The sequence below is a fragment of the Dermochelys coriacea genome, chromosome 14, assembly GCF_009764565.3.
Source record: "Dermochelys coriacea isolate rDerCor1 chromosome 14, rDerCor1.pri.v4, whole genome shotgun sequence".
Lineage (NCBI taxonomy): Eukaryota > Metazoa > Chordata > Testudines > Dermochelyidae > Dermochelys > Dermochelys coriacea.
Genome location: NC_050081.1, coordinates 27,598,784 through 27,620,893, shown reverse-complemented (window position 1 = coordinate 27,620,893; position 22,110 = coordinate 27,598,784). Strand labels below are relative to the sequence as shown.

Genomic DNA, 22,110 nt, shown 5'->3' with positions numbered 1-22,110 from the left:
ACACCAAACCAGCCAGACAAAGAGGACTTTGGTTTCACCCCACTGGCTAATCATAAGTCATACAAGCAATTCCCTTAGCCCTGGTCTACACTAGGCGTTGAGATCGAATTTAGCAGCGTTAAATCAATGTAACCCTGCACCCATCCACATGACGAAGCCCTTTTTTTCAACTTAAAGGGCTCTTAAAATCCATTTCCTTACTCCACCTCCAACAAGGGGATTAGCGCTGAAATCAGTTTTGCTGGGTCGAATTTGGGGTACTGTGGACGCAATTAGATGGTATTGGCCTCTGGGAGCTATCCCAGAGTGTTCCATTATGACCGCTCTGGACAGCACTCTCAACTCAGATGCACTGACCAGGTAGACAGGAAAAGGCCCACGAACTTTTGAATTTCAATTTCCTGTTTGGCCAGTGTGGCAAGCTGCAGGTGATCATGCAGAGCTCATTAGCAGAGGTGACCATGCAGAGCTCATCAGCAGAGGTGACCATGATGGAGTCCCAGAATCGCAAAAGAGCTCCAGCATGGACCGAACAAGAGGTACGGGATCTGATCGCTGTATGGGGAGAGGAATCCGTGCTATTAGAACTACGTTCCAGATTTTGAAATGCCAAAACATTTGTGAAAATCTCCCAGGGCATGAAGGACAGAGGCCATTACAGGGACCCAAAGCAGTGCCGCGTGAAACTTAAGGAGCTGAGGCAAGCCTACGAGAAAACCAGAGAGGCGAACAGCCGCTCCGGGTCAGAGCCCCCAAAATGCCGCTTCTATGATGCCATTTTAGGGGGTTCAGCCACCACTACCCCAGCCGTGTTGTTTGACTCTTTCAATGGAGATGGAGGCAACACAGAAGCAGGTTTTGGGGACAAGGAAGACGATGATGAAGAGGCTGTAGATAGCTCACAGCAAAGAAGTGGAGAAACTGGTTCTCCCGACAGCCAGGAACTGTTTCTCACCCTGGACCTGGAACCAGTACCCCCTGAACCCACCCAAGGCTGCCTCCCAGACCCTCCAGGTGGAGAAGGGACCTCTGGTGAGTGTACCTTTTAAAATACTATAAAAGGTTTAAAAGCCAGCATGTTTAATGATTAATTTGCCCTGGCATTCGTGGCTCTCCTGGATGTACTCCCAAAGCCTTTGCAAAAGGTTTCTGGGGAGGGCAGCCTTATTCCGTCCACCATGGTAGGACGCTTTACCACTCCAGGCCAGTAGCATGTACTCGGGAATCATTGTAGAACAAAGTATTGTAGTGCATGTTTGTTGGCATTCAAACAACATCCGTTCTTTATCTCTCTGTGTTATCCTCAGGAGAGTGATATCATTCATGGTACCTGGTTGAAATAGGGTGCTTTTCTTAAGGGGACATTCAGAGGTGCCTGTTCCTGCTGGGCTGTTTGCCTATGGCTGAACAGAAATGTTCCCCGCTGTTAGCCACGTGGTGGGGGGAGGCAAAATGCGACCTTGTAACGAAAGCACATGTGCTATGTATGTAATGTTAACAGCAAGGTTTACTGTGAAAGAGTGTACCCATTGTTCTATAAAATGTGTCTTTTCAAATACCACTGTCCCTTTTCTTTTTCTCCACCAGCTGCATGTGTTTCAAGGATCACAGGATCTTCTCCTTCCCAGAGGCTAGCGAAGATTAGAAGGCGAAAAAAACGCACTTGCGATGAAATGTTCTCTGAGCTCATGCTGTCCTCCCACACTGACAGAGCACAGACGAATGCATGGAGGCAGACAATTTCAGAGTGCAGGAAAGAACAAAATGTCCGGGAGGAGAGGTGGAAGGCTGAAGAGAGTAAGTGGCGGGCTAAAGAGAGGGCTGAAGCTGAAAGGTGGCAGCAGGGTGATGAGAGGAGGCAGGATGCAATGCTGAGGCTGCTGGAGGATCAAACTAATATGCTCCAGCGTATGGTTGAGCTGCAGGAAAGGCAGGAGGAGCACAGACCGCCGCTACAGCCCCTATGTAAGCAACTGTCCTCCTCCCCAAGTTCCATATCCTCCTCACCCAGATGCCCAAGAATGCGGTGGGGGGGCCTCTGGCCACCCAGCTACTCCACCCCAGAGGATTGCCCAAGTAACAGAAGGCTGGCATTCAATAAGTTTTAAACTTTTAAATGCTGTGTGGTCTTTTCCTTCCCTCCTCCACCACCCCTCCTGGGCTACCTTGGTAATTATCCCCCTATTTGTGTGATGAATTAATAAAGAATGCATGAATGTGAAGCAACAATGACTTTATTGCCTCTGCAAGCGGTGATCGAAAGGAGGTGGGGAGGGTGGTTAGCTTACAGGGAAGTAGAGTGAACCAAGTGGCGGGGGATTTCATCAAGGAGAAACAGACAGAACTTTCACACCATATCCTGGCCAGTCATGAAACTGGTTTTCAATACTTCTCTGATGCGCACCACACCCTCCTGTGCTCTTCTAACTGCCCTAGTGTCTTGCTGTGCGTAACCAGCAGCCAGGCGATTTGCCTCAACCTCCCACCCCACCATAAATGTCTCCCCCTTACTCTCACAGATATTGTGGAGCACACAGCAAGCAGTAATAACAGTGGGAATATTGGTTTCGCTGAGGTCTAACCGAGTCAGTAAACTGCACCAGCGTGCTTTTAAACATCCAAATGCACATTCTACCACCATTCTGCACTTGCTTAGCCTGTAGTTGAACAGCTCCTGACTACTCTCCAGGCTGCCTATGTATGGATTCATGAGCCATGGCATTAAGGGGTAGGCTGGGTCCCCAAGGATAAGTATAGGCATTTCAACATCCCCAACGGTTATTTTCTGGTCTGGGAAGAAAGTCCCTTCCTGCAGCTTTTGAAAAAGACCAGAGTTCCTGAAGATGCGAGCGTCATGTACCTTTCCCGGCCATCCCACGTTGATGTTGGTGAAATGTCCCTTGTGATCCACCAGTGCTTGCAGCACTATTGAAAAGTACCCCTTGCGGTTTATGTACTCACTGGCTTGGTGCTCAGGTGCCAAGATAGGGATATGAGTTCCATCTATGGCCCCACCACAGATAGGAAATCCCATTGCAGCAAAGCCATCTACTATGACCTGCACATTTCCCAGGCTCCCTTGATATCAGCAGATCTTTGATTGCGTTGGCTACTTGCATCACAGCAGCCCCCACAGTAGATTTGCCCACTACAAATTGATTCCTGACTGACCAGTAGCTGTCTGGCGTTGCAAGCTTCCACAGGGCTATTGCCACTCGCTTCTCAACTGTGAGGGCTGCTTTAATCTTGGTATTCTTGCGCCTCAGGGCAGGGGAAAGCAAGTCACAAAGTTCCATGAAAGTGCCCTTATGCATGCAAAAGTTTCGCAGCCACTGGGAATCATCCCAGACCTGCAACATTATGCGGTCCCACCAGTCTGTGCTTGTTTCCCGAGCCCAGAATCGGTGTTCACCGCATGCCGCATTAGCACCATGATGCCCACATTGGCAGGGCCCATGCTTTGAGAGAAGTCTGTGTCCATGTACTCATCACTCTCGTCACCGCGCTGATGTCACCTACGCACCCGGTTTTGCTTTGCCATGTTATGGTGCTGCATATACTGCTGGATAATGTGTGTGGTGTTTAATGTGCTCCTAATTGCCAAAGTGATCTGAGTGGGCTCCATGCTTGCTGTGGTATGGTGTCTGCACAGAAAAAAGGCGCGGAACGATTGTCCGCTGTTGCCCTGACAGAGGGAGGGGCGACTGACGACATGGCTTACAGGGTTGGCTTACAGGGAATTAAAATCAACAAAGGGGTGGCTTTGCGAAAAACTGAATAGCCCCCTCAAGGATAGAACTCAAAACCTCAAGGAAAGAACTCAAAACTGGGTTTAGCAGGCCGTCGATTTCACAGAGGGAGGAAGGAGAAAATGAATACAAAAAAAAATCTGGTCTATTTCTTGTTTTGAGCCACTTCATCTATCTTTATACATCATGCTGGCAGCAGACTGTGCAGTACGACCGCTAGCCATCGTCACCTCCTGGGGGCTCGGCAGAAGACGGTGCAGTATGACTACTGGCCATTGTCTTGTGCTGGCTGCAAATTAAAAGGCAGTGCACTGCCCGTAGGACTCAATCGCCATGAGACGAAACAAGGGAAATGACCTTGCTGAGTCACTCCCATGTTTGCCCAGGCGCCCGGGTAAAAGAGCACCCAGGAGTACGTCGACGACGGCTACAGTTATACTGCACAGTCTGCTGCCAAAAGGCAATAAACTGCTGCTGTGTAGCAATGCAGTACCACGTCTGCCAGCACCCAGGAGACATATGGTGACGGTTAGCTGAGCGGGCTCCATGCTTGCCGTGGTATGGCGTCTGCATAGGAAACTCAAGAAAAAAGGTGCAAAACAATTGTCTGCCCTTGCTTTTATGGAGGGAGGGGGCCTGACGATATGTACCCAGACCCACCCGCGACAATGTTTTAGCCCCATCAGGCACTGGGATTTCTACCCAGAATTAAAATGTGCAGTGGAGACTGCGGGAACTGTGGGATACCTACCCACAGTGCAAAGCTCCAGAAGTCGACAGTTGTCTCGGTACTGTGGACACAGTCCGCCGACTACATGTACTTAGAGCATTTGTGTGTGGACACACACGCTCGACTGTATAAAAACGCTTTCTACAAAACTGACTTCTATAAATTCGATCTAATTTCGTAGTGTAGACATACCCTTAGACACTCCAGCTTCCCAGTATCACCACCAGTGCCACTCATTATGGGACGAATGATTATGAAAACCAATACCCCAATAAAAGAAAAAGGGTTCTCTTGATCCCAAAGGACAAAGCCCCAGACCCAGGTCAATATACAAGTTAGATCTCACCCACAAATCACGCTGTTGCTAATCCTTTAGAATCTAAAATATAAAGGTTTATTAATAAAAGAAATATATATGAGAGCTAAAATTGGTTAAATGGAATCAATTACATACAGCAATGGCAAAGTTTTTGGTTCAGGCTTGTAGCAGTGATGGAATAAACTGCAGGTTTAAATTAAGTCTCTGAGTACATCCACAGCTGGGATGGGTCATACAGTTCTTTGTTCAGAGCTTCAGTGTAGCAAAGTTCCTCCAGAGGTCAGAAGCAGGATTGAAGACAAAATGGAGGGGTTTTCAGGGCCTTTTATATTCTCTGCCTGTGGAAGGACCCCTTTTGTTCTTACTGTGGAAAATCACAGCAGCAAGATGGAGTCTGGAGTCACATGGAAAAATCACATATCCATGCATGACTCAGTTTGCAGGCCAACGCCATCGTCTATGTGTTAGTCTGAATGTTCCCAGGAAAGCTCAGATGTGGATTGGCATCTCCCAGAGTCATTGTCAGTTACGTGTTTCTTGACTGGGCACTTACTGAGAATAGTCCTTTCTTAAGAAGCCGACCAAAAGCTTCACTGAGGCAACTTAGAATCAAAACACATTGAGATACAAGTACATAGCCAATATTCATAACTTCAACTAAAAAAATGCTACACACATACAGACAGCATAACCATAATCAGAAAATCATAACCTTTCCATAGACATCTCACATAACAACCTTTGTACAATATTTGCTGCAAATATATAACAGTGGTTGCAACAATGATCTATGCAGTCATAGTTTATGTCAATAATGTCACATAAGGAAAAAATGGAAAAGCTTAAAGGAAACAAGTAACCCCACTCTGTGGCACGGGAACATCAGAACCAGCGTCTCTGGAATTTAAGGGCAGTTCACAGTCTGTTCCTTGCATGTCCCAGGCCTCCTGCCCAGGCTCTCGCTGTACTGCTGGGATGCTGCGGGTCAGACACTTGCACTGGCAGTGGCCGATGCTGGGGAGAAGGTGGCAGGACCCTTCACCCCAGCATCGGCCCCCACATCAGGGTTATGGTTTGCTGCCAACTCTGGCCTGCAATGCCTTTTGGCTGGTGGGGTCTTACTGCACTGGGCCTGCTGCCCAGGGTCCTCCTCGCTCTCCCCAGCTGCTCTCCGGACTGCTCCAGCCCCAGTCCCAGCCCCAGCTCCAGCCCCAGCTTCACTCTGCCTCAGCGCTGCTGCTGTTCTGCCTCCAGCACAGCTCTCTGGGCTGCTCGTCTGGTTCTGGCTGCCGTGGCTCTGCTCCCAGCACAGCTCTGATCCCTGGGCTGCTTCTCTCGTTCTGGCTGTTGTGGCTCTAGCTCGGCCCCTCTGGGCAGACAGAGGATGGGACCCCGCTCGCCTTATTCCCTCATTGGCCTGCCTGCTTTGTCAATCAGGCTGACCTGGAGCATTTGCCTCTCCCCATTGGCCCTGGGGATTGTCAGTCCAAGGTCTAGTTTCTCATCTGCACTTTCCCTTTCTTTTGTTACTGGGAGAGGGCCAACCAAAAATCCTCACTGAGTTTCAGTAAGGGGACAACAGTCCCCCTTACATCAGCAACAGCAGCCACCCCTGACATTGTATCTGCACACATCTCTGCCTCTGCATGCCCACAACCCAGCAGCCTACATCCCCCCTCTGCCTCTCTCCTCTCCCCTAGCTCACAGGCTTGGTGCTGGGAACTGAGAGGGAGGCGGTGGCAGGCAGGTGATTCCCCAGACCATCCTTATAGGAACACACCTGGGGGCTGGTCAGCGCTGGGAGGGGAAAGGCTCCTCCATGGGTGTCACTATCAGGAACAGAGATTCCCTCCAGCCTGAGCTGGGACTGGGCAGATTATCAAGGGAGATGTGTTTCCAAATCCGTCTTTGTAACCAGTATAAAAATAAGGGTGGAGTGTCCCGGAGAAGGTATCAGTGAAAGTGAAGAGATGGGTCTTGTCAGTCATTGTAAAATGAGACCTTTCCTGCCTCATAATCCAGGAAAATCCCCACCTGGCTGGGCCTGACACTCATGGACAGTGGAGTCAAATGGGAGGTGAGGGCTTTGTATTCCTTATATCTCAGACACAATGTCCAGAATCCATTCTCAGGTGATAGGTAAATCTTCCCTTTCCTTGTCACAGATTCTGTACAAATCCCCAGAGTCCAGTTTGTTTTGTCTCCCACCTCCACCTCCCAGTAATGCCTCCCTCCTGTCAATTTGTTAAAGCCCAGGACAATGGGATAAGTATCAAATCTCTTGAAGATTGTCAGGCAGATCCTGTTGTTTATCTTCGTATGTCACAGTTTTCTGATCCTCAGACAGGATGAGGCTGGGATGAGCCGTGTCTGGATCCAGAGTCGCATCCACTGGGGAGAGAGTATTGTGGAAAAGCAGCATCGCTTACCCCATAACCTCAGCCATGCAGAACACAGTGCCATCCACAGCCTCAGAAACAACTCTGACATCAAAATCAAAAAGGCTGATAAAGGAGGTGCTGTCGTCATCATGAATAGGTCGGAGTATGAACAAGAGGCTACTAGGCAGCTCTCCAACACCACTTTCTACAAGCCATTACCCTCTGATCCCACTGAGAGTTACCAAAAGAAACAAGAGCATTTGCTCAAGAAACTCCCTGAAAAAGCACAAGAACAAATCCGCACAGACACACCCCTAGAACCCCGACCTGGGGTATTCTATCTGCTACCCAAGATCCATAAACCTGGAAATCCTGGACGCCCCATCATCTCAGGCATTGGCACCCTGACAGCAGGATTGTCTGGCTATGTAGACTCCCTCCTCAGGCCCTTCGTTACCAGCACTCCCAGCTATCTTCGAGACACCACTGACTTCCTGAGGAAACTACAGTCCATTGGTGATCTTCCTAAAAACACCATCCTAGCCACTATGGATGTAGAAGACCTCTACACCAACATTCCACACAAAGATGGACTACAAGCCGTCAGGAACAATATCCCCGATACTGTCACGGCTAACCTGGTGGCTGAACTTTGTGACTTTGTCCTCACCCATAACTATTTCACATTTGGGGACAATGTATACCTTCAAATCAGCGGCACTGCGATGGGTACCCGCATGGCCCCACAGTATGCCAACATTTTTATGGCTGACTTAGAACAACGCTTCCTCAGCTCTCGTCCCCTAATGCCCCTACTCTACTTGCGCTACATTGATGACATCTTCATCATCTGGACCCATGGAAAAGAAGCCCTTGAGGAATTCCACCAGGATTTCAACAATTTCCATCCCACCATCAACCTCAGCCTGGACCAGTCCACACAAGAGATCCACTTCCTGGACACTACGGTGCTAATAAGCGATGGTTACATAAACACCACCCTATATCAGAAACCTACTGACCGCTATTCCTACCTACATGCCTCCAGCTTTCATCCAGATCATACCACTCGACCAATTGTCTACAGCCAAGCTCTACGATATAACCGCATTTGCTCCAACCCCTCAGACAGAGACAAGCACCTACAAAATCTCTATCATGCATTCCTACAACTACAATACCCACCTGCTGAAGTGAAGAAACAGATTGACAGAGCCAGAAGAGTACCCAGAAGTCACCTACTACAGGACAGGCCCAACAAAGAAAATAACAGAACGCCACTAGCCATCACCTTCAGCCCCCAACTAAAACCTCTCCAACACATCATCAAGGATCTACAACCTATCCTGAAGGACGACCCATCACTCTCACAGATCTTGGGAGACAGACCAGTCCTTGCTTACAGACAGCCCCCCAATCTGAAGCAAATACTCACCAGCAACCACACACCACACAACAGAACCACTAACCCAGGAACCTATCCTTGCAACAAAGCCCGTTGCCAACTCTGTCCACATATCTATTCAGGGGATACCATCATAGGGCCTAATCACATCAGCCACACTATCAGAGGCTCGTTCACCTGCGCATCTACCAATGTGATCTATGCCATCATGTGCCAGCAATGCCCCTCTGCCATGTACATTGGCCAAACTGGACAGTCTCTACGTAAAAGAATGAATGGACACAAATCAGACGTCAAGAATTATAACATTCAAAAACCAGTTGGAGAACACTTCAATCTCTCTGGTCACTTGATTACAGACCTAAGAGCGGCTATACTTCAACAAAAAAGCTTCAAAAACAGACTCCAACGAGAGACTGCTGAATTGGAATTAATTTGCAAACTGGATACAATTAACTTAGGCTTGAATAGAGACTGGGAATGGATGAGTCATTACACAAAGTAAAACTATTTCCCCATGGTATTTCTCCCCCCCACCTCACCCCCCACTGTTCCTCTGATATTCTTGTTAACTGCTGGAATTAGCCTACCTTGCTTGTCACCATGAAAGGTTTTCCTCCTTTCCCCCCCTGCTGCTGGTGATGGCTTATCTTAAGTGATCACTCTCCTTACAGTGTGTATGATAAACCCATTGTTTCATGTTCTCTGTGTGTGTATATAAATCTCTCCTCTGTTTTTTCCACCAAATGCATCCGATGAATTGAGCTGTAGCTCACGAAAGCTTATGCTCTAATAAATTTGTTAGTCTCTAAGGTGCCACAAGTACTGCTTTTCTTTTTTTAGAGTTGGTCACTGGGATCAAAGGGAAATTAACCTGTGTCCCCTTTAATTGCTGTGACACAAGGTTGCTGGCCATTTAAGGAGAGTCAGGGCCCTATCTAAGGCCAAGGTGGAAGGGGAAGGAGAGGAGATGGGAAGGGGGGCAGGTGCTTGTGAGGGACATAGGAGAGGGGAGGGACAAGCACCAGGGAGGGGGAGTGGATGGGAAGGGAAGGGGGAAATCTCCATGAAATAGCGGGAGAGACGGGGGAGGTACCAAGGTATCAGAAAGGATAGGAGGGGAGTAGTGGGGGTTGCAGAGAAGAAAGGGATAAAAGGCTGGAAGAGGAAGAGGACAGATGCCAGGGAGACAGAGGGGAGAAGGGCAGGCTGCAGGAACAAGGGTGGTGGTAGTGGTGAGGGAAGAGAAAAGACAGGTGCCAGGGGGCAGAGGGAAGGTGCTCAGGGCTGGGGCAGGAGGTAGGAATTTGGGGCAGTAGCAAGGGACCTGGAGGGGCAGGTGCTGTGGGAGTTGCAGAGAGGGGTGGGTGCCAGGGGGACATGGAGGACATTGCAGTGGGGTCTAGAGACCACTCAGGCTAGTTCCCTGTTGTGCCAGGCACTGCACAGACAGAGGTGGATCTTTGCTTATGTCTGAGTGACTGAGGAGCACAGATCCCAGTGACTGCACAAAAAGAGCTTGGGCGTAAGTCCCTGGTTTCAGCTCCACTGTGATGTGATCTTTGAAAAGTCATGGAAGACGGGAGAGATTCCAGAAGACTGGAAAAGGGCAAATATAGTGTCAATCTATGAAAAGGGGAATAAGGACAGCTTGGGGAATTACAGACCAGTTAGCTTTCAGAGTAGCAGCCGTGTTAGTCTGTATCCGCAAAAAGAAAAGGAGAACTTCTGGCACCTTAGAGACTAACACATTTATTTGAGCATAAGCTTTCATGAGCTACAGCCCACTTCATGGGATGCATGATGGAACAAATAATTAAGCAATCAATTTGCAAACATCTAGAAGATAATTAGGTGATAAGTAACAGTCAGCATGGATTTGTCAAGAACAAATCATGTTAAACCAACCTGATAGCTTTCTTTGACACAGTAACATGCCTTTGGATGGGGGGAAGCGGTAAATGTGGTATATCTTGACTTTACTTAGGGTTTTGAAACTGTCTTCTCATAAACAAACTAAGGAAATACAACCTAGATGGAGTTACTATAAATTGGGTGTGTAACTGGTTGAAAAACGATTCCCAAAGAGTAGTTATCATTGGTTCAGTCATGTTGGAAGGGCATAACGAGTGGGGTCCCACAGGGATCCGTTCTGGGTTCGGTTCTGTTCAATATCTTCATCAATGATTTAGATAATGGCATAGAGAGTACACTTATAAAGTTTGCGGATGATACGAAGATGGGAGGGGTTGCAAGTGCTTTGGAGAATAGGATTATAATTCAAAATGATCGGGACAAACTGGAGAAACGGTCTGAAGTAAATAGGATGAAATTCAATAAGGACAAATACAAACTACTCCACTTAGGAAGGAACAATCAGTTGCACACATACAAAATGGGATATGACTGCCTAGGAAGGAGTACTGCAGAAACGGATCTGGAGGTCATAGTTGATCACAAACTAATTATGAGATAATAGAGTAACACTGTTGCAAAAAAAGCAAACAACATTCTGGAATACATTATCAGGAGTGTTGTAAGCAAGACTTAAGAAGAAATTCTTCCGCTCTACTCCATGCTGATTAGGCCTCAACTGGAGTATCGTATCCAGTTCTGCACACCACACTTCAGGAAAGATGTGGATAAATTGGAAAAAGTCCAGAGAAAAGCAACAAAAATGATTAAAGATCTAGAAAACATGACCTATGAGGGAAGATTGAAAAAACTGGGTTTGTTTAGTCTGGAAAAGAGAAGACTGACAGGGGAGATGATAACAGTTTTCATGTACTGTACATAAAAGGTTGTTACAAGAAAGCGGGAGAAAATTGTTGTTCTTAACTTCTAAGGATAGGACAAGAAGCAATGGGTTTAAATTGCAACAAGGGAGGTTTAGGTTAGACATTAGGAAAAACTTCCTAACTCTCAGGGTAGTTAACCACAGGAATAACTTGCCTAGGGATGTTGTAGCATCTCCGTCTTTGGAGATTTTAAGAGCAGGTTAGACAAACACCTGTCAGGGATGTTCCAGATAATATTTAGTCCCGCCATGAGTGCAGGGGACTGGACTAGATGACCTCTCGAAGTCCCTTCCAGTTCTATGATTCTGTTAGTCTATTCTATTATTCTAAAACTCCTGCTGACCCTGTTGGCACTGAAACTCACTCAGAGCCTAAGTTTGTGCAGTAAAAGTTCTCTCAGTGCCTGTGTTTCTCCCATCTCACCATGCACACAGCTGGCTCCTTCTAGGCATGCGGACGCCTATCCCCTGTCTGAGCCCCAGCATGATCAACAGACTGGGAGAAGACACATTTTCAGCCACCTCACTCTTGTGCCAGGCCCAGTTTGGTAGGTGTGCTCAGGGGCTGTCTAACAGATCGGGTCCCTCAGGCAAGGTCACAGAGAACAGTTGGTGGGGAAGGGCTTCCCTCATAAATTTTAGCCTAGTGGTTAGGATGTGGGGAACCCTTGGTTTAAGCTCCACCTCTGCCAGAGGGTGAGAAGGGATTTGAATAGGGCTCAGGACAGTGCTCTACTCACTGGACTATGCTGATGTGGGGCATGCCTCAGTCTCTCCTGTTGAAGATGTTCCAAGGTGGATAAATAATTAAAGAGTCATTGGAGCAGGGGCACTAGCTCCTTGCTCTCCCACCTCACAGATGGGTGCCCAAACCACCAAGCTGTAGACTTGTTCTCAAATTCACTCTCTGGCCCAATGACCTTTAATTATTTAATCCACAGTGCAACAACTTCAACAAGGGAGAGTGAGGAAGGCCCAAAACAGCCTCTCTCATACCCAGAGGGTTAGGATAACTCACCTGAGAGGTAGGTGATCCCTGTTCAAATCCTTATCTCCCCCCAAGCAGATGGGGGAATTGAACCAGGATCACCCACATCCCAGGTAAGTGCTTTAAGCACAGGGCTAAAAGTTATAAGGGAGGCAGCACCACCTGAACCTCCTCTGGCTGTTTTGTGCGGAGTGAAGAAGGCATCCAATTCATTCCCACAAGAAATGGTGTAGGTGCCTAAGCCGCCTGACTCCAGTCGAGGTATTCCCTTTTCTGGCTGACTACGCAGAGATAGATAGCTGTCTCTGTGAGAGTGACAGGTCTTAGCAGACCCCTTTGTCATCAGTATCTCCCATTGGTTAGCTAATATAATAACTAGCCTAGCGTGCTGCATTTGTGAATCACAGTCTGAGATGCCAGTCTCTTACTATTCGTTCTACAGGGAGCCTGGACACCTAACTAAGGTTTTGTGAGATGCAGTGTTGTTCCTGTGATTAAAAATTAGGCACTGGAAGTGCTCAGCATCACAACACCTGTGTCTCTTTGGGGATCCGGGCCTTTGGGTTTAAAATACAAGACATTTCACAAAGCCAAACACTCTATTTTCTCCCAGTGCCCGGCCAGATTGGCTTGCAATGTCCAAAGTTTTCTTTCCAGGCTGGAGCGCACTAAGGAAAAATTGCAGATGGGAAGCAGTTTAATTTCACAGTCAGAGGGGGTCAAGATCAGCGTTAATATGGGAAGCATCTCCATAGCTCTGAAGTCACAACCACAATCAAAAAACCCTTGCTCCTCCCTTGGGATCTAGACTCCCCGGCTTTACCAGCAGAGTGTGCGAGTCCCCTCCATGGAGATCTCTGGGTTGTGGCACTGACATGCTGCCCGGTGAGTCTGCAGGGCTCGTATGCTCCTCAAACAGCTGCTCTAGGATGGGGCTGCCCAGACAGTCCCCACAGAGTTTACAGGCTCCGCAGGCCCGACGGGAAGAGGTTTCTCTGAGACCCTGAGCTCTGACAGCAATTCTGCTCCTGGCCCAGCTCACTTTGCCCCTGTGGTGCTGACAGGCTGCACACACTGGGAGAGCTGGGCCTGCCCCTCACAGCACATGCAGGGACATTGTCTGTGTCCACGTCCCCTTCCCCCCATTTCTGAGATGAAGAACAGCAGCCCCAGGGTCCACCCCAGGGGAGTGAGAGCCCTCGGCCTCCTGGTCAGTGGGGTCTCCCAGCACCGATTCCTGAGTCAGTGTGAAAGTGTCTCCACTCAGAGAGATCTGCGCACCTGGCAAATACACAGATGTTCCCTGGGGATCAGGGGCAGGGCTGGTACTCACCCCCTCCCACCCTGGGAGGAGAGGGGACCTGGGACCCATCCATGCTGCTCTCTGGCCTGGATGCAGCCAGCTTAACAGGTGACAGAGCTAGTGCCCTGAGCTGTCAGAGCTGTCACTGAAGGGGCAGGAACACTGGGGGCTGTGTGCACTGCTGGGACTGTTATGTCAGTGATCTCGGTGCAAACTAGCTCAGTGCAGGACGTCACAGTGGTCAGTCTTGCTCCAGTCCAGTCTGACCCACACGGTGGCTGTGACGTCTCTGCACTGCTGGAAGCATGTATGTGTGGGCCTGAGGGATGGGACAGGCCAGATTTCCATGCTGCAGACACGCAGGCTTATGAGGTCTCGGTCCCTACAGAGCCTGCTCCACTCATGGGGCCCCAGGGCTTGGCCACAGGAGAAAGCTTCACAGGGTTAATTTAAATCACTTTGAACACTGCTGTAGTGATCCCGGAGCAAACCAGTGTGACTGTCCCAGTGTCATGCGGGCGTGACTCATTGGATTTAACTTTATGTGGGTCAGGAATTGACCTAAGCTGAACTTGAGCTTTGCTGCTCAAAATCTGAGTGTCATGTGGGCCGGCCCTTTGACAGGCTCCTGTAAGGGAGAAGGAGCAAACCCAGACCAAGCTGGAAATAGTTAAATCCCTGTTTGGCTGGTTGGCAGCTACTTAGCTGCTGAGTTTGATAAAGGGTTAGCAGGGCTCAGCTCCTAGAGAGAGGAAGCAGCTGAGAAGAGGGACTCCCAGGTACTCCCAAGACAGCTCATCAGGAGAGTTCACCAGAGCAAGGAGCCTGAAGGCGTGCTGCTAGAGAGAGGAGCGCCCCTAGGGTAGATGGCCTCCTAGGGCTTGTCTCTACTTATGGCTGGATCGGCACTGCTGCAATCGAATCAGTGGGTCTAGTGAAGACCCACTAAATCAATGGCAGAGTGCTCTCCATAGACTCCAAAAAAGAAAAAGAGTACTTGTGGCACCTTATAGACTAACAAATTTATTTGAGCATAAGCTTTCGTGAGCTACAGCTCACTTCATTGGATGCAACATAGACTCTCGGAGAAGAGTAAGGGAAGTCAACGGGACAACACAGTGCAGTGAAGACACTGCAGTAAGTCGACTTAAGGTGCCACAAGTACTCCTTTTCTTTTTGCGAATACAGACTAACACGGCTGCTACTCTGAAACCTAAGCTACATCGACTCCAGTTACGTTATTCACTTAACTGGAGTAGTGTAACTTGGGTCGATTTATTGGGATAGTGTAGACAAGGCCCTAGATGTGACACCCATGGCAGCAGCAGGGCATAACTCTGGGTGTCTGCACCTGGCTGGAGAAAGCAACTGCAGGTGAGAGCTGCAGAGAACAAAGGTACAGTCTGACCCGACCCCAGCTCCAGGAAGGAGGGCTGAGGACTCCTGACTCAAGGAGAGGGAGGAGTTAGAGTAAGAGCCAGGGCTGAAACCGAGCAAAGAAATTATCTTATTTTGACGTTTATTTGGACTCAAAGTAGATGCCAGCAGGGGACTTTTGTCTCAGACCTTTTGGACTGTGTGGGGTAATTTAAGGAGTGCTGAAGAGAGGAAGCTGAGGGAAGGCACTTGTTGCAGGGTCACCCTGAGCCAGTTTGTGGGGCGTGATTCATGGTCCTACCCCATAATGAGTGCAAAAGTGGCACCTGTTTAACTGAACTGTTATCACTTCCCCATGTTTCAGAGTAGCAGCCATGTTAGTCTGTATTCGCAAAAAGAAAAGGAGTACTTGTGGCACCTTAGAGACTAACAAATTTATTAGAGCATAAGCTTTCGTGAGCTACAGCTCACTTCATCGGATGCATTTGGTGGAAAAAACAGAGGAGAGATTTATATACACACACACAGAGAACATGAAACAATGGGTTTATCATACACACTGTAAGGAGAGTGATCACTTAAGATAAGCTATCACCAGCAGCAGGGGGGGAAAGGAGGAAAACCTTTCATGGTGACAAGCAAGGTAGGCTAATTCCAGCAGTTAACAAGAATATCAGAGGAACAGTGGGGGGTGGGGTGGGAGGGAGAAATACCATGGGGAAATAGTTTTACTTTGTGTAATGACTCATCCATTCCCAGTCTCTATTCAAGCCTAAATTAATTGTATCCAGTTTGCAAATTAATTCCAATTCAGCAGTCTCTCGTTGGAGTCTGTTTTTGAAGCTTTTTTGTTGAAGTATAGCCACTCTTAGGTCTGTGATCGAGTGACCAGAGAGATTGAAGTGTTCTCCAACTGGTTTTTGAATGTTATAATTCTTGACGTCTGATTTGTGTCCATTCATTCTTTTACGTAGAGACTGTCCAGTTTGGCCAATGTACATGGCAGAGGGGCATTGCTGGCACATGATGGCATAGATCACATTGGTAGATGCGCAGGTGAACGAGCCTCTGATAGTGTGGCTGTTGTGATTAGGCCCTATGATGGTATCCCCTGAATAGATATGTGGACAGAGTTGGCAACGGGCTTTGTTGCAAGGATAGGTTCCTGGGTTAGTGGTTCTGTTGTGTGGTGTGTGGTTGCTGGTGAGTATTTGCTTCAGATTGGGGGGCTGTCTGTAAGCAAGGACTGGTCTGTCTCCCAAGATCTGTGAGAGTGATGGCTCGTCCTTCAGGATAGGTTGTAGATCCTTGATGATGCGTTGGAGAGGTTTTAGTTGGGGGCTGAAGGTGATGGTTAGTGGCGTTCTGTTGTTTTCTTTGTTGGGCCTGTCCTGTAGTAGGTGACTTCTGGGTACTCTTCTGGCTCTGTCAATCTGTTTCTTCACTTCAGCAGGTGGGTATTGTAGTTGTAGGAATGCATGATAGAGATCTTGTAGGTGTTTGTCTCTGTCTGAGGGGTTGGAGCAAATGCGGTTATATCGTAGCGCTTGGCTGTAGACAATGGATCGAGTGGTATGATCTGGATGAAAGCTAGAGGCATGTAGGTAGGAATAGCGGTCAGTAGGTTTCCGATATAGGGTGGTGTTTATGTAACCATCGCTTATTAGCACCGTAGTGTCTAGGAAGTGGATCTCTTGTGTGGACTGGTCCAGGCTGAGGTTGATGGTGGGATGGAAATTGTTGAAATCCTGGTGGAATTCCTCAAGAGCTTCTTTTCCAGGGTCCAGATGATGAAGATGTCATCAATGTAGCGCAAGTAGAGTAGGGGCATTAGGGGACGAGAGCTGAGGAAGCGTTGTTCTAAGTCAGCCATAAAAATGTTGGCATACTGTCGGGCCATGCGGGTACCCATTGCAGTGCCGCTGATTTGAAGGTATACATTGTCCCCAAATGTGAAATAGTTGTGGGTCAGGACAAAGTCACAAAGTTCAGCCACCAGGTTAGCCGTGACAGTATCGGGGATACTGTTCCTGATGGCTTGTAGTCCATCTTTGTGTGGAATGTTGGTATAGAGGGCTTCTACATCCATAGTGGCTAGGATGGTGTTTTTAGGAAGATCACCAATGGACTGTAGTTTCCTCAGGAAGTCAGTGGTGTCTCGAAGATAGCTGGGAGTGCTGGTAACGAAGGGCCTGAGGAGGGAGTCTACATAGCCAGACAATCCTGCTGTCAGGGTGCCAATGCCTGAGATGATGGGGCGTCCAGGATTTCCAGGTTTATGGATCTTGGGTAGCAGATAGAATACCTCAGGTCGGGGCTCCAGGGGTGTGTCTGTGCGGATTTGTTCTTGTGCTTTTTCAGGGAGTTTCTTGAGCAAATGCTGTAGTTTCTTTTGGTAACTCTCAGTGGGATCAGAGGGTAATGGCTTGTAGAAAGTGGTGTTGGAGAGCTGCCTAGTAGCCTCTTGTTCATACTCCGACCTATTCATGATGACGACAGCACCTCCTTTGTCACACTTCCCCATGCAGACAGAGCCTCACTCTCTGCAGTCTCAAAAACACAGGTTTCAGAGTAGCAGCCGTGTTAGTCTGTATTCGCAAAAAGAAAAGAAGTACTTGTGGCACCTTAGAGACTAACAAATTTAAATTTCCACTCTATACGGCTAAATTCAGTGCCTTGCATAATCACAGGTTTCAGAGTAGCAGCCGTGTTAGTCTGTATTCGCAAAAACACAGGTAAAAAAAAAAAAATTTGTTAGTCTCTAAGGTGCCACAAGTACTTCTTTTCTTTTTGCGAATACAGACTAACACGGCTGCTACTCTGAAACCTGTGTTTTTGCGAATACAGACTAACACGGCTGCTACTCTGAAACCTGTGATCTCTGCAGTCTGTCTGTGTGGGCCCCTCACCAGTGTCTGACCCCAGTGGAGCCTGCGTCACTGAGTTAGAACCTGGAGTGAACACTGAGCACAGGGTGTGGTGCCTCCCGCCTGGTTCCCAGAGTCCCTGTTCCAGCTCTCAGGCTGCTCCTGCTCCCCAGCAGCCTCCAGCTCCCCCGATCTCAGGCTGCATCTGCCCTGTACCATGCCCTGGGGGTACAGAGTCCCCTGCTGGCTGGATGCTGAACTGAGGGTGATGCAGGGCCCAGTATGGAGCCAACATGGTCACTACAGTACTCTCTGTTAGACCCAGAAAGGCAAAGGAGAGGCCCAAGGACTGGGCAGCCCCACACTGGGACCCTCACACCCAGCTCCCCCTAGCGTTTGCTGCTCCCCATGCTGAGCCTTGTCTGCACTCAGACTAGGAGCCCATCCAGAGCCGGCAGCCCCTTGTTCTGTCTCTGCAGTGCCTGGCTCATTCGTGGGCACTATATCAATAATGACACTCACTGCCCAGCCCCTAAGATGGGGACCCTGGGGCATAGGGAGTGTGGGGTGCTCGGGAGAGGAACAAGTAGGAGGCACTCGGGAGAGGGACGAGCAGGGGGTGCTCGGGAAAGGGGGCAGAGAGGGGCAAACGGGGAGGCTCAGAAGAGGGGGTGGGCGGCGAAGCCTCGGTGGGGTGGGGCCACAATCAGGGCACTGTTGCCCCTACTTCTAGGGAGCTTCTAGTGCTTGTGTGTAAAGCCACCCCAAATGGAAGACTCACACACTGCCTGTGTCAATTCTCCTCACCACTCACATGTAAAGGAAACTCAGGACAGTAACTTTCACTGACCAATGAATCTCTCCAGCTTCATGTCAAAGCAGATTTTATACACATTTTTCATGGCAGGAGAAACAGCTTCTGGTTCCTGGAGTGTCACATTCTCACTCCTGTGAAGAAAACATCTCATCATAACTTGGCTGCTCTGCACACACATTGCTCACTGGAATAGAAGTAGAAATGAAAATGGGAACACACCTGATCAATGTGCTTTTCACATCCTGAAAGGAGACAGAGAGCTGGGTTAACACCACGTGCAAAAATCCTGAGTGACTTTCCACACTCGATCAGAATTAATTCACAACATTTAACACATCAGGGCCAGACTCTTTTGTGCAGGATATTCAGCAGTGATCGCTGATTTCAGGTGCCCCGTCTACCCTTGTTCTGATTCTCAAAGGCGCTGGGTGTCATGTGACAATGGCGAAGAATGTGATGTTTTGTGAACACTGAACAAGGAGCTTTGTTGGAACAAGAAAAGCAGCAACATCCCTAACATGCCTCGGTCTGTCCCTCCACTTCCCTGTAGCGCTTCCACCCAAACTGTCTCCAGCCTCCCTCCTGTCCAGCTTCCTGTTGTAACTCTAAGGAGACAGTGCACAGATCCTCACCCTGAGCAGCTGCAGCTCTCATTGCTTCAGCTGGCGTGTGGGTACTCAGCACTTCCCAGTATCAGGCCCCAAGTGTCTCAGGCTGGCACCCATTGATGGAGGCCCCCAGCAAGATGAGAGTCTCGACCCTTTCATTTCATTAATTTGAGAGCTCACTCTGGGTTGGGGTTCCCGCTTCTGCCCCCCCCCCCCCCGCACGGCTCAGAATCTCTGCTCATCAGCCACATTGGGCCAAGATCCAGCAGTCACAGAAGGGACCACATCAGCCCCCTGCTCCTTCTGTTCCATCCCTTTGACCGTCAAAGCCCCCCTTGCATCTCCCTTTCCCTCTAACACAGACTGTGCATGTCGGCGCTGACAGGGCCTCATGCCTGGCCTCTGTTTGTGTTGGGAAACTGTCAGACCAGGCACTGGAAATAGGATTTGTCACTAATTCCTGGGATCTAGTCACTGACTGGAGAGTTTAATGCTGCAGGGATGGATGGGGAGATTGTTAACAGTCCCGCCTTCAGAAGCTCAGCAGCTGGTTGCAGGCCTTTTTCTTCTACCTCTGTGATCAGCTGCTGCAAAGCGGCACTCTGCTCTGAGAGTTTTGTTATATTGTCCTGTAGTCTCTGCAGAGTCTCCATCTCCTCCTCCGCCAGTTGCTGCAGTAGCAGCTGCTCTTCCTCACTCAGAAACTGGTGCAGTTTCTAAAAATGGGAAAATAGATTCTCTACTTTTTCCTTTAGTAAAAAATGGAAAAGGAACAAAGTCCAAGAGTCAGAACTGGGCACATGGCATGCTGAGTCTGCCTCACAGATTAGGGAGCAGGGCTGCCAGAGTCATGAGCTGCAGGAATCATGCACATAGGAACATTTTCAGTGTAATGGAATTGAAAAAATCTCCTTCTTACAAAAAGTTACTTGGTCCCACCCCAACCATTGCCCCTGTATCCCCTTCCCACCTTCAGCCCCTCCTTCTCTGTGGGACGGGGGGGTCTGAGCAGCAGGGCAGGAAGTGTCCTTTGTCCTGAAGATCCCAGTGCTCTCACTGGATTAGGGCAGGCAGTGACCCCTTGAACACTGATGCTTGAGTCGGAGCATTTGGCAACTCCCTAAAACCACTGTCCTGCCCCAGAAGGCTCCTGTGGTAAGGGGAATCTGGGGGTTCAGATCTGGGGAGAATAGGGGCCAGTACCTGAAGGCAGTGATACATGAAGGGTAGCAGTCAGTTCCTGGAGGCAGTGGTGCGGAGGGAAGGGGGGGGGGGGGAACGGACCAGCACACAGAGGCAATTGTATGGGGGCGGGGGGAGACAGGGGGCAGCAAATGGGGCAGCCCTTTACATACCTAGGAAGAGGGAGCTCTACCCGCTACACCGGGTGAGACCAGGCTGTCCAGCAGCACATGTTACAGCTCTGATTGGCTGCCCATCACTATCAGCCAATCAGAAGGGCTTTCCCAGCAGACTGGGGTGTTCCCTTTAGAGTTGGCAGGTGTTTCAGCATAAGGACTGTGACTCTGTGGGGGGTGTGTGTGTGTGTGTGTGTACAAAACAGTTGTTGGGGGGTGTAGTGACAGTGGGTGTGGAATGAGTGTGGGTTGGGTGTATGGAACGAATGCCAGAAGTGGGTGTGAGTGAACAAGTAGAATATATATATTCTACACAAATGCCAACCTTCTACAACTTACTAGTATCTGCTTTGTGAATATTGGCAGGCCGGCTGGCTTCACACAGCCATGTAGTTATAATCGTAGGAGGCAGCAGCTGAGGATTAATGAGTCAAGTGACCCCATGATGGCTGCAGAGGATGGCAGAGAAGAAGGGCTATCTCTGTCTGCTCAGCTGAGTGAGTCCCAGGGCTGCCCTGAGCTCTGCTCCCTTAGGGCCAAAGTCCTAAAGGCCAGTGCAACATCTGCCCACACTGAGCCTGGAGTCCTGGGTGTGGATGTGCAAAGAGCACCTCTGAGGATCTGGCACTCCTGAGGGCTGTCTGTGTCTGCAGTTACTCAGCATGGTTTGTGGGTATGATGGGGCAATGGACTCATATGCAAACACTGCACCCCCATTGTAAGAATATGTCATCTCCTTCTTGCCCCCAGAGAGCCCGGGGGTGAGTCTGTGCCACTGAGCATGGGACAGGAGCTGTCCCCTGGTCTGCTTTACTATGATCCCCACCAGAGACATTTCCTGCTCCTGGTACCATGGCACCATCTCAGGGCAAACAGCCAGAGGAGGTTGTAATGTCAGCCTATAGCTTTTTGGCCCCTCACCCTAGGAACACTGCAGGGGGAAGGGCTCGGGGAAGGATAAACCCAGACACCCATCTGCCACTCTGTGGTTTTCTCCTCCTCTTCAGATGTCAGCTGCAGGGCCTCCTCCAGCTCCTGCCTCAGAGGGCCCAGGGCTTCCTGGAGTTTCACCTGCCGGGGCACCATGTGTGATAGCCATTAATCTGCACATCTGATGGGTGGAGATTGCAGGAGGCAAGGCCAGATGAAACAGAGGCACTACAAACCCATGTCTAGGCCCCAGCTACTGGAGTTATGTGATAAAATCAGGCTTTTGGCTTCCATTAAAAAGAGAATGTTTCAAACCCTCTGGGTTGCAAAGAAAATATTCAAAACATGTCCCAAATGTGACAGATACAGTGATTCTTGCCTGAGTCTGTGGAGAGTCTGAGCCCAGTGCCATGAGAGGGGACTGCTCCATTTATGTGTATGGGACCTTGACACCAAGCCTCACTGCTCTGGGGGCCAGCCA

General features: G+C 49.2%; 1 protein-coding gene across 1 annotated transcript; it reads right to left on the bottom strand.

The window, feature by feature from the left end:
* Positions 1-6,615: 6,615 nt before the first annotated feature.
* On the bottom strand, positions 6,616-21,785 carry LOC119843010 (E3 ubiquitin-protein ligase TRIM39-like). The gene is given in 7 exon segments (XM_043497468.1): positions 6,616-6,784; positions 6,786-7,078; positions 7,080-7,189; positions 18,767-18,864; positions 18,953-18,975; positions 19,872-20,057; positions 21,621-21,785. Coding segments are annotated over 7 exon segments (1,029 nt in total). The 3' UTR covers positions 6,616-6,630.
* Positions 21,786-22,110: the final 325 nt, after the last annotated feature.